The 12416-nt window shown below is 62.9% G+C and overlaps 1 protein-coding gene across 1 annotated transcript; it reads right to left on the bottom strand.

Moving 5' to 3' along the window:
• Positions 1 to 2067: 2067 nt before the first annotated feature.
• Positions 2068 to 12045, bottom strand: PNPLA5 (patatin like domain 5, triacylglycerol lipase). Its single transcript, XM_016210091.2, has 9 exons — positions 11853 to 12045; positions 11209 to 11441; positions 9432 to 9497; positions 8965 to 9174; positions 7687 to 7747; positions 6418 to 6603; positions 4313 to 4445; positions 2672 to 2788; positions 2068 to 2161 (listed from the first exon to the last, which is right to left on the bottom strand). Exons 1-9 carry the CDS (start codon positions 12043 to 12045, stop codon positions 2068 to 2070), a joined length of 1293 nt encoding a protein of 430 aa, XP_016065577.2.
• Between the last annotated feature and the right edge of the window lie 371 nt (positions 12046 to 12416).

The raw sequence follows: 12416 nt of genomic DNA on the forward strand, positions 1-12416 counted from the left end.
AAACAATTTCAAAAAACAACAACAGCGAGGCCGAGAGGCTCCCGATTTCAAGATGCAGCATAAAGCTCTTTGCCTTAGAGCCATAAACCAAGACAGCCTGGGGTTGGCACCAGCAGAGCCGTGAAGGTAAATGGACGGGAAGAGGGAGCCCGGGAATGGACACGCGGGGACGACCGACTCGTTTTTTGACAAAGGTGTCCCCACAGGGCAGAAAGCAGCTTCGTATGAAACACGGCGGCCCCCCGAGGCCTGCCTGCCGGGCGGCTGTAAACGCTCCGTCCCGGGAGGTGTAGAGGAGGCTGGGTGGCCTCTGTCCTGAACAGAGTCCCCCCGAAATACAAAAATACAAAGACGGTGGAGCCAGGACTTTCCTGGCCTCAGGTCCCCAGGCGGCCGAGGCCCCAGAGGCGGCCGCTGTCCGCGGTGCTGAACCCGCCGCCCCGGGCCCTGCCCGCCCCTGGGAGCCGCAGCTGCGGGTGGCCCGGCCGCTGAGCTTTGTGCGCTGCCTCGGGGCACATTTTCCTGTTCGTGGGCACTATCCACGTTTTAGGGTTACCTCCTCGTTCAGTACAGACTTGCCAGACGCATGGAGAGTGAGAGAGGCCGGGCCCCAGGGCCCGGGGAGGTCCGCGGCTGGGACCCTGGGAGGAAGGGGGGGGTGGACCTACGACTTGAGCACAACCGATGGGGCGCCACTGTGCCGAGTCCAGAGAGGGCCCTGCCGTCCCATCACGGCTCCCCCGAGCTCTGTCCGGACCCCCCCCAGCCGGGGCGGAGTGAGGCTCTGAGGAGGTCCTCCCAGCCTGGCTCGGACCCGGAGCAGAGGGTAGTGGGCACGCCTTGGCTGCTCACGCCGCCTTTCTGAGCAGGAGGCCCTGCTGCATGGGGCAGCGGGCAAGGAGTGGTTCGTCCTCTCAGGTTAATTTTCTATGGTCTCCACTCGGTTCGGGGGAAACTGAGGTACGGGGACTGTCCTGGGTCACGATGCTGAGTCGCAGAGGTGGGACTCAAGCCCAGGTGTACCTGGATTCAGAGCCCAGGACCCCTCCTTTGCTCTGTAACACCTCAGGGCTCTGTGTCAGGAGAGCACAGAAGTGACGCGTCAGGGGGCTCTGGCCTGGATCACCTCCCGGGCCGTCTGCTTTGTCAGCTGAGCCACCTCAGCATCTCCTAAGGGCCTGGCCGGGGGCACAGGGTGGGTCCTGCTCTGAGGACAGGGAGAGCAGTCACTCCCAGGAGAGGCCAGGAAAGGTCTGCTGTCCCAGCAGCCTCTCTGCCGAGGGAGGGAGGGACAGGGGCGGGGCGGAGGCACCGTCACCCTTCCTGTGGAATGGGGGGGGCTATGGTGGTGGCAGCTGGTGGTCACCCCAACAGAAGCACATGCAACTGGGATTCTGAATAGATTTTAATCCCTGAGCCTCTCTCCTCTCACCTCCCGCCTCCTGCAGGGCCTTAGCTCTTGCTGGGTGGACCCAGTAGGAAGTCGGAGGTCAAGGTTGCTGGAGTGAGCAGACCACGGGGGTCACCCCCGAGGGCTGGCACAGGGCAGAGAAAGCAGAGAAAGGGTCCGAGGGGAGGCACACCACCCCATCACTCCACCTGCTCCCCAATCTCTAAGGCGAGCAGCCCTGCACCCGACCCCTCTCCTAAGCAGAGCCGCCCCCAGCCCCACCCAGAGGGAAATTCCAGGGGTGGGGTGACCTGGGTGCACAGTGACCCAGGACATACCAACAGGCTGGGCCTTTCCCCAGAAAGAAGTACCTGGGCCCCAGGGAATGGGCTCCAAGGAGCAGGGGCTCCAGAGGGGCTGGTGGGGTCTCCTCTGGCTCCTGAGGGCCGCCCACCCACACGGTCTGGGACAAGAGCCTGAGGGAAAAAGGGAGGCCATCCCCTCAGTTCTCCAACTGGCGAACAATTCCAGGGCCCACCCTGGGCCAGGGGCACCCCAGCAGGCTCTGAACTCCAGAAGTCGAGTCAGATCCGGGCCTCACTCAAGGGGCAGACATGGGCACACAGAACAAGGTCCAGAGCGATCAGGAGAGGCCAGGCACTGGGCCCAGCTTGGTGTCACTTGGGCCTGATGGGCAGGGCGGGGCTGGGCTTCTTGGCCAGGTCCTTGGGAGGAGCTGCCTCCAGCTGGAGAGGGCTGGTGACGGGCAGGCTACAGAGGAGGCAGAAGTGAGGACAGGTTGTCAAGCCCAGGGCTGGATGAAGGGCGGGGTGAAGCTATTGGGGGCAGCCTGGCACCCAGTGAGCCCCAGTCTCTCTCCCCACAAATCCTGCGACAAGGAAGGAAGGCTGAGACCCTTATCCGGGCTGAACTGGGAGTGACATAGAGGTTCCAGGGACAGCCCCTTCCTGGGAGAGCTGCACAGGTGTCCTTGGGAAACAGATGGCTGATGAGGGGGTGCAGGAGGACTGCGGGGTCTCCAGCCAGCAGGGCAGGCAGGCTGGGGGCCCCACACAGGGCCTGTAGGGGCATCCGGAAAGATGGCAGGACTGACGGGGACCTGGCCAAGCGGGAAGATTGACTGTCCTCTGTGGGCCCGGCTGCCCCTGTGCAGGCTGTGGTGACTGTGTCCTGCAGACTGGCCAGGCCCAGCGCGGACCGTGCGGCCTGCCTGCCCACCAAGGACAGCCTCTCTGCGCCCCCCCCGTCCTCCCGCCTCACCTGAGCAGCCCGAGGAGCTGGTCCTTCACCCTGGAGTACACCCCAAGGGCCAAGCCCCTCAGCTCGCCCTGTATCCACTGCAAGTCAGCCAGCGCGTCGGGCAGCCACACTGCCAGCCTGGAGGAGGGGACAGCAACAGCTTCACTCGAGCATTGGCCCAGCTGAGCCCACCCTCCCCACGGGCCCAGAGAGGAGTCGAGGGCCCGTGCACCCAGGCACCAGGGCTGAAGGAAGGGGGTAAGAAGCGTCCAGAAGTATTGGTTCTACCACAGAGCAGCTCAGCCCACAGGGCACCTATAGGGGGTGAGGGGCCTGGGAATGAAACCTAATGGACTCTGAGCTTGGTGGGGGTGGCCAGGCCCTGAAGGCAGACTCCACGGAGCACAAAAGGAAAGCCCAGGGAGGAAAGGGCAGGGCTTTGGGGTCAAGGTGGCTCCGGGTGCAACCCAGCCCCACTGCTCATCAGCTGTGTGACGTGGGCAGAGCAGGGAACCTCTCTGGGCCTCAATTTTCTCATCTGCCAAATAAGGACAGTCATGTTGCCTACAGTTCCTACCCTCCTCCCTGTCTCTGTGCCTTCCTCCCTCTTCTCCCCAGCCCAGCTCCCCACTCCATACCCTGCATGCACTGTCCTCCCAGCAGCCAGTGACCGTCCTAAAGCACACAGCCCCCCATAGCCCTCTCTTGCTCCAGCCCCCTGTGCTCCCCACGTGAGCCCTGCAGCATCAGTAGAGGGCCGGGCATCCAGCTGTAGCAGAGAAAGCGCCTGGCCAGCACCTTCTTGGACTCACTGGACACTACAGGGCCTCCCTTCCCCCACCGGCTGGCCTTAGAGGGGCCTCTAAACCAGGCCTCAGGCTGTCAGCCACACTGGACTTACTGCTCCTTGAATGAGCCTTACTCCCGTCTGCCCCAGGACCTTTGCACGTGCTGTTCTAGCCTTCTGAAATGCTTTGCCCTTCCCTCTTTGCTTGGTGGACTCTTACCCTTCAGATTATCTCCTCTAGGCAGCCTTCTCTGACTAGCTGCTAGTGTGAGCCGTCCGGGTTCACAGCTGGTCTAGACCTCCCTAGGTATCTCTGGGCAGAGCGGTGATTACGCAAGTGAATGTGTGATGACCTGTGCCCTGTCAGGCTCCACAAGGCTAGGGACTGGGTCTGGGGCAGTGCCGCCTCCCTCGCCTCCAGCCAGGGCTTGGCCCCTGGTCAGCCTGCAATGACTGTTGCTAGAATAAATGAACAGCAGCGTTAAAATGGTTAGTGAGCACTTAACTACAGCCAGTCTGCCATGGAAGAGCCCGGTTGTACACAAAAGGATTCTGAGGCCCAGAGAGGTCAAGAGCCCTGGCCCGGGCCACACAGCAAGTCTGTGCCACACCAGCCCCTAGGGTTATTTTTTAAAATAGCACATGGTCCCCGAGGTTCTGACAGGCGGAGCAATGGGCCAAAGGTCCTGGAGACAGGGGAAGGGCCAAGGCGCCCCCAGGAGGCCCCAGCTTGACCACAGCTGGCACACTGCCTCCCCAGCAGTCCCCCACACCCCCTGGGTCGTTCAGCCAGCACCAGGCGTCTCAGGGAGACCAGCCAAGCTGTGCCCATGGTGTGCCGGCCGCCCTTCCTGCCCCGGCACTGGCCCCCTCACCTTCTGCTCCGGAAGTAGACGTACTCGAAGGGCAGCGTGTAGGGCAGCAGCAGGCACGTGAGCACCTTCCCGGGCATCGACCGGCGGAAGCGGGCCCAGGCGCCGGGGTCCCTCCTGCATGTTTTCTTCAGCGCTGCAGGAGAAGCCGTGGCATGCCACCCGGCCCGCAGCCGGCTCCCTCCCCCCACTCGGCCCCAGACTGCGCCCCCCCACGGCTCACGCCCCCACCGGGAGCCATCGCAGGGCCGGGCCCTCAGCTGGGGCTCTCCCGTCACAGTCCCTGAGACGGGCAAGGTGCGCCCCTTTCACAGAGGAGGGGACGGAGGTTCAGAGCGGAGGAGCCACTTCCCAAAGGCTGTCCCCAGGAAGTGGCAGGGCCAGGATGTGCCCGAGGCCTCCTCAGGCTCCTCCAGCTCTTCTACCCCGCCCAGCCCTCTGGAAAGTCTGCTGGGGCCACCCAAGATGGGGCAGGTGCCCATCCCGCCCTCGATAATAGTAGCACGTCCGTATCATTACCCACAACAGTGGCAACAGCTGGGACCGTGACGACCATTTATTTTCCAAGCCCTCTCTCCTCCCAATTGACCAGAGTGGGCGGGACCTGCGTCCCGGCTGGAGCCAGAGCCAGAGCCCAAATCCCCGGCCCAGACCATGGCACAGCCGCGCACACCCCCCACCCTGACTTCTAGACGCTGGGAGGACTCACACTCAGCACAGTCCGAAGACATAGCCCCCCGCGTACCTGACACGCCCCTTCCCCTCCCCGAACCCAGGTTACCGCCCCTGTAACGGCAGGACCGACCCCCTGGCAGGCAGGTGAGGATTACGGGACACCTGCAGGGGCCAGGCCAGATGACAATTCCATTTCCCGAAGCGGGTGCCCCCAGAACCTCCCGGGCGCTGGCCATCTGCCCCTTCAAGGAGGTGGCTCTCTGGTGCCCCCGTGTGGCGGCAGGGGTGCTGCCAGGGTTCCAGGGCGCCAAGCTCCAACCAGCTCAGCGCACACCAGAGCCCACTCCTGTATCCCCCGGTGTCTCCAGCGCTGAAAGAGGCACCCCATCGCCCACCCCCCTCCCACCTCACAGTCCCTGCTCTGGCCCTGCACCGTCATCTCTCCCCCCAGCCTCCTGGCCCTTTAGCCTGTGCCCCCGGCTAGGCGCAGTAATCTCTGGGCCTAGGGGTCAGAGGCGCCTCTGAAAAGGGTGCTTTCTGCCAGCAAACCCCTCAGTGGCTCTGTCTCTCTCTTCTAAGCCACCTGCGCAACCCTTCCAGCCTCCCTAAGCCCATCTCTGCTTCCCTGCCCCTCAACCACCGTGTTACAGCCACAGGGGCCTCCGGGTCCTCCCCTCCACAGCACCCCAGGACATTTGCACATGCTGTGCCCTCTGCCTGGACGCTCGCCTCCCGCTCTCTTTGCCTGGCCAACTCCTCCTTTCCTGTCCTGCTTAGATGCTGCTCTAACCCACCCCCTGCAGCACCATGACATGTGTCTGTGGGACCCTGAACTTTCCTGACATCGCAACTGTGACGTTTCAGTCACTGAGCAGGAGAACAAGCTAAACAGTTCAGAGCAGAACTCCTGGTTCTGCCATTTGCCAGCTATGTGACCTTGGGCAAGTCACTTAACCTCTCTGGGTTCTGGGTTCTGCATCCGTGCAGTGGGGACAGCTCAGAGCCGTCCTCAGAGGATTGTTGAGAGGGTGAACTGAGTCTGGACCCTCCTGTGGGCCCCTCCTGTGTCCCTCAGTACCTCCTGCCCTTTCCCAGACAGTGGGCCAAAGTCCTGGCTTTCTCAGGCGCAGACTTGGGTTCGAATCCCCCAGCTGCAGGCTCTGAGACCTTGGTGAGTCCCTTTCCCTCTCTGAGCCTCAGTTTTCTCATCATTGAAATGGGGTAAGAAAAAAACACTTGGGCCCACGGTTGTAGTAAGGAGCGAGTGACACAACATGTAAGAGCCCCTTGGCACCACCCTGGCACTTAGCAGGTACCCAAAGAACCCTGTCTCCTTCCAGACCGTGAGCATCTTCAGGGCAGGGTCCCAGCCCCAAGCCCCTGAGCACAGGGCGCCTGCCAGGTGAGCAAGCGCAATAAGGAAGGGGCAGTACCAGTCTCCAGCTCCAGTGAGAGCTGCTCGAAGTTGGGCACGTTCTTGACTAGCACGTTAGGCACTGCCCAGTTGAGCGACAGGCCCGCCTCCTGTCCTCTGTCATGACCAGTGTCCCAGGTCCCATCAGCTGGGGCTGGGCACTCCTTAGATGCCAACATCCACAGCACTGGCTCCTTGGTGAGTCCTGGGTCAGGCAAGAGGAGGGATATGACAGGTCAGCACATCCGGAGCCTCCTAGTGACAGTGACTCCCCCTCCTCTCCACCCCGTCCACACCATCCGCCCCATTCAGTCCCAAACGACGCGCTGGGGACCCGCCGGTCACGGGATGGGCCCGCGGCTCATCCTGATGGACGCCTTCCCACACCCCCAGCTCTGCCCCGCTCCCTCCCTGTTCACTTTCTCGAGGTTAATCAGAGCCCAGGCCCTGAAGACCCAGCCCAGGGTTCAAATCTTGGCCCCACCGCCTGTTAGCTCTGTGACCTGACAGCTCCCTGCCTCGGTTTCCCTCTCTGTGAACGGGGAAAATGAAGACCTGCCACACTGTTTTCTGAGAATTAGGTGAGTACCGGGAGCTCAAGGCCAAGCTGGGCACGCGGTAAGCGCTCGGCAAATGCTTCCTCGCGGCCGTGTGTTTGGGGCCATAGTGTGGGGGGGTCCAAGACATGGGTTTTGGGGCCAGACAGCTTGGGTTCAAATCTCAGCTTTAGCACTTGAGCAAAGAGCATTGCCCTGTGGGATGACATCAAGCCCTCTCTGGCCCACCCGCTGTCCCATGAACGTGCGCCCACACACATGTGCCCACACACGCACCTGCAGCCACACACGCACCTGCAGCCACACTGTTCCCTCGGGGCGCTGGCCTGTTCCTTTGCCCTTGCTCACCTCCCTGACTACAATGTTCTTTTCCTTTCCTTCCTCGACACTTCCCATAGTCTCCCTAACTAGACAAAATCCAGCTTATCTGTCACCGCCTCCAGGAAGCCCTCCTTGCCCACTCCACCCCCCAGGCTGAGTCAGGTGTTTCTTCTGGGCTCTCACAGCCCTGAGCCCTCCTCCATCTCCCTGGGGAGATGTCCCTCTCTGGACCTGTCCCCTTGAACCAGGCTCTCTGGGCCCCCAGCACCTGGCTCAGGCCAGGCACAGAGCAGATGCTGAGGAGGAGGCTGAGTGAGCCAAGGCCCATAAAACGTCAAGTGCCCAAGAGGCAGGATCCACCTGGCACTCCCGTGGGGCGCGCTCCCAGCTGCTGTGGCGCTGTCACCTACCGCGTCTCTCCAGGAACCTCAGGGCGTCCAGGTAGCCTTGTCTGCAGTAGTGGGCCAATACCTGCCAACACGCAGGTCAGGGTGGGACCGGGAAGGCCTGGACCAGCCCTCGGGCTGATGGTCGCAGGCCAGAGACTTATCTTCAGCTGGAAGGGATTCCAGCCTGCACTCCCCAAGAGACCCCTTGGCAGGGCTCAGGGACTCCGGGGCCTGGCACTCAGGAGCACAGTGGCTCCGATCTGCTGCCCACTCTGCTCCTACCCCTGTGATTACCGGGCTGGGCTCTTGCTCCAGCCCCTCCCCTCTCTGGCCTTAGGCCCCTCCGCTGGCCCGGACGCCTGGGCCATCGCCTGGTTCCTACAGGCCAGTGGGTGATGGATCCTTTGCCCTTTGATCGCCACTGCCAGGACCAGCCTGCGATGGCAGAGGAGCTCCAGGGCCGTGCCCGGCTGCCTTGGCCAGAGCCCCACCACGGGGAAAGCGCCTGCAGGCTCGGGAAGGAGCTCTGCCTTCCTGCGCTGTGTGACCTCAGGCCAGCCCTCCACCTTTCTGAGCGCCTCGCTCCCTTGTCTGTAAAATGGGGCTGGGACTGTCTGTCCTTCCATCCTCCGGGGGGCCAGAGAAAAGTAGCCTGACTTGCTTCCTATATTACACAACTCGACACAACCGCAAGAGGGCGGAGGAAAGCGAGGGCCCGGCGTGGGGGGGGGGGGGTGGAGGAGCACATTAGGACACGCAGCTGGTTGTCAAACGACCTATTTTCCAGAGATGCTGAGGAGCAAACAGGAACGTGGGCGCGTTGCCATCTTCCTGTGAGCTCGTGGCTCGCCCCCTGGCCCCCGTCAGGGCAGCAGGTAGAAGGGGGGACTGGGCCAGCTGGGGATTTGAAAGCTGGCTTTGCAGCTTCTGGGCTGTGTGACTCTGAACAAGTCATTTAACCTCTCTGAGCTGTGGTGCCCCCCCTGAGAGGCGGAGATGTTAGCAGCCCCTCCGCACAGAGCCTGGCCCAGGGCGGCACCGGCCGAGCTCAGCAGGGCTGGCGTGAGCGCGTTGCCCCGACAGGGACCCGTCTACCCCACCCTCGCTCAGGGAGGGAAGAACATTAAGGCACAGCTTGGGCTCCAGGCTGCGGGTTCGAGAGCTTGGCTGTAAGACTCAGGACATGTGTCTCAACCACCCTGAGGTTGTGGGGAGGGCTCAGGGCACAGGGTCTGACACGGGGCCCTCGGGCACGGCTGAGGCTCCAACCCCAAGGCCGGAGGCAGGGGCCGGACCTACCTCGGGGCAGGGGGCCAGCAGGCAGGTGAAGGTCAGGAATATGTTTGTGGTGGAGATCTGGAAGCTGGCGTTGAAGGCGTTCAGCTCCAGCATGCTGGCCGAGGTGCTCTGGGGGCAGATGTCTATTGTCCCAGAGAAGGGTGACACAGTGATGGTGGAGGGGCAGTCCCCGAAGGGCAAGTTGTTGCTCAGAGCCCCGTCGAAGTAGCGCTGCAATGGGGTGGGCGGTGCTGCCTCAGGTGCTGCCCGCCTGCCACACCACCGCGGAGCTGCCCGCCAAGCGGGGGCTGCAGCCAGTGACCCTGTGCCCGCCCCTGAGTCACCAGGTCTGTCCTAGCCCAGGAGGCTCTGAGCACCTAGGAGCAGGGAGAGGCTGGCACAGGGCAGGTGCTCAAGGAACACCGGTGCCTTCCACCCGCACACCTCCCATCGGCGGGTGCCTCGGGCTGCAGAGCTCAGCTACTTACCTCCCCTCTGAATTCGGGGGGGATCACCCCGCCGTAGAAAGGGAAGTACAGGGAACAGATCAAGGCCTGAAAAGACAAGAGTCAGCGGGAACATGTGTTCATGTGCCTTGTGCCCACAACAGCTCTGAGCTCCACGTCTCATCCTAGGATAGCCCGCAGGCGGGTGTTATTGGTCCTGTGTCCAGGGGAGAGGACTGAGGCCCTGGGAAGCATTGAGGCCCAGCCAAATTCCCAAAGTTAAGAAGGGATTTGAATGCAGGCTGGTCTCAACATCCGCCCTCTTCCTGCTGATCAGACCCTTGCACCTTGGGGCTGCTGCTGGGGTTTCTTGCCCCAAGGACAAACAGGCACCAAGCACAGTTTTCTTCCACAGTCTGGCAGGATGCTCCCCCGAGGATCTAGGAATGTTGGACACTGATTCCAACCAGAGGTACCTCAAACAAGACACCTCAACTTCCTACCCACCTGGAAAACACTGCCTACTGTCCCAGGAGAGGCTCTGACAAGTCCTACAGTAAAAAAAAATCCTTGACATAGACCCTGACGCTATTGGTGTTAGGGCTGGACAATGCTCTGCTGTGGGGTGTGGGCGCTGTCCTGGGCATTGAGGGATGTGTAGCAGGATCTCTACCTGCTAGATGCTAGTAGTATACACACACACACACACACACACACACACACAGTTGTGATACCCCAAAATGTCTCCAGTGCTGCCAAGTGGCCCCAAGGGGGAAGTCACCAGGGCTGAGAACCGCTGGCCTAGAGCTCGCCGCTCGAGCAGAGCCTCGCCTCACAGAGCCCTGGAAGCAGCCCTCCGGGTCCTCTAGGGGAGGTAGAGCCTATCCTGCCTCTGACCAGATGGGGGCGCCGGTGAGCACCTCATTTACTGAGCACCTACTATGTGCCAGGCCCTGTACTAAGTGCCACATAAGCAAAGGCAATGGAACGCCCTTTGAGGTTCCCTGCGGGCCTCCTCAGGAAGCCGGGGACATCAGCCTGCAGCGAGGGACTGGCCCCTCCCTGCACACACTGAGAATTCAGGTCAGCGCAGACTCAGAGACAGGCCCTGTGCGGGGCACTGGGGGCCCTCAGGTGAAGCAAATTCTGCATCAGGGACCCCAGGCTGCGTGGGGGGTGCAGCCCCCGATGGGGAGCGTGGGCCCAGTCCCCCGCCTGCCCGAGCCCGCCGGCTCTGTCCCTGCGCTCCTCCCTCGGCCACGAGGCTCTCTGTCAGCCTGTTTCATTCCGACGCTGGATTGTTTCGGGACTCCTCGCAGATGTGGTCACTATCTGCACCCCATACGCGATAGGCTGGAAGCCCCAAGGTTCGGGCAACATTTTGGTATGTCAGTCTCTGTTACAGTGACCGCCTGGAATGGTGACTGGCCCATAACAGACCTTCAGTAAGTGTTTGCCCACTGTGCCCAGAAGCACTTGGGAGACGGGGGTGGGGTCGGGGCTGGGCAGGCACCCTCTGGAAAGAGCAGCCCCTTCGGGGGGCTCTGACTGAAAAAGCTCGCCTTGTGCCCCGTCCCCAGCCATGCTCTCTGTGTGCGGCCGAGGAGCCCCCACTGCAAGCTGGGCAGTGTCCACGCTCAGCTTGCCCCCCACCCCCCCGCCGCTCAACTCCTCATTTGTAAACAAGCTGAGGGGCTGCAAGTTCACTCCCCGCCCCCGTCTCCCCGCCTCCCTGCAGATATGTCGGCCCCAGGAGGGGCCTGGAAGGAGACGGAGACCACCCACGGCCACCGGGCCCCAAAGCCCACAGCCTGCTCACCTGGATGACCTCGTCACGGCTGGCGAAGTCTGTGATGATGACATTGTGGCCATCCGGCCAGCGGGTCAGTGAGACGCCCAGCCTCTGCGAGGCCAGGATGTGGACGTTGCTGGGCAGAATGTGTTGCAGCTGCTGCTTGATGTGCTCGATGGGCGCGAAGGCCGGGTGGAAGATGCCCAGGCTCAGCTGCTCCACCTGCTTGGCCAGGCCCAGGAGCTGGTCGCAGCAGAAGTCTGCAGCAGGGGGACAGGGTCTTGAGCCACCAGGTGAACCTGCCACGCCTGCCGGACAGCTTGACTTCCCTCCTGAGTGCCACGTCCACGTGGGTGCAGGGTCCTCCCCTCGCCTGCTCAGAACTCCTGTGCCCAGCCCTGCATTCAGATGCTCTGTCCCACCTTTTGCCCCCAAGTGACCTTGGGGACAGTGTTCCTGGCCCTGAGCCTGGCATCCCTCTCATCCCTCTCCTGTGACACGGGGGGGGGGGCACGTCCTTGGGGTTCTCAGATGGATTAAACGGGAGCGTGCTGGGTGTAAAGACCACGGGGCAGAGGCCAAGCACAGGCCCCGGGACACCCTCCCTCTGCACCTACCCCTCCCTCTAAGGGGACCCCCAGCCCTCCTGGCCCGCACTCTTCCCCACGCACGGGCTGACTTGTCCAGGATGAGGGAGATGGCGCAGAGCGCCCCGCAGGAGGAGCCGTAGAAGCGGCGGGCGCCCTGGAGGAGGCGCGGGGCGCGCTCTCGCAGGCACTGGGCCACACCCACGTGGTAGAGCCCCAGGAAGGCTGCTCCGCTGAAGGACAGGCTCCAGCTGTCCTCCTCCCCAAAGGTGCCCATGGCGGGGGGCCGGGGGCCCGCACAGGGTCCAAATAGGGCCAGGGAGGGGGGTCGGTGGCAGGCGCTGCCGGGATGGGGCACGGGCAGGAAGCCTGTGGGAGGGATGTGGAGCGCGGATGCCCTCCAGATATGAAGCTCTGGCGGGAGAGCCCGGCCCCGCCCCCGGTGCCCAGGCAGGTCCCTGGGCTGCGTCACCCACGGCCCCAGCCGATGAGGTCCTGGGGCTGTGGCCACCCCCTCTCCTCCAGGTGAGCACCAGGTGTGTCCCAGAGGTGCCCGCAGGCCTTGGGTGCCCTGGCGTCGCCCCCACATGCCTGCCCTGGGTCAGGATCACAGTCCCAGATTTCCGGTGACAGGGCCTGGGGGGAATG

The sequence above is a fragment of the Miniopterus natalensis genome, chromosome 2 (assembly GCF_054644295.1).
Source record: "Miniopterus natalensis isolate mMinNat1 chromosome 2, mMinNat1.hap1, whole genome shotgun sequence".
NCBI classification, from domain to species: domain Eukaryota; kingdom Metazoa; phylum Chordata; class Mammalia; order Chiroptera; family Miniopteridae; genus Miniopterus; species Miniopterus natalensis.

Coding starts and splice junctions, on each gene's coding strand:
- PNPLA5 (XM_016210091.2), bottom strand. CDS start 12,045: ATGGGCACCTTTGGGGAGGAGGACAGCTGGAGCCTGTCCTTCAGCGGA. Junction 6,604..7,686: donor GAGGTTCCTGGAGAGACGCG/GTAGGTGACAGC, acceptor TGCCTGACCCAG/GACTCACCAAGGAGCCAGTG. Junction 2,789..4,312: donor GTCTACTTCCGGAGCAGAAG/GTGAGGGGGCCA, acceptor CCCCTCCTCCAG/GCTGGCAGTGTGGCTGCCCG.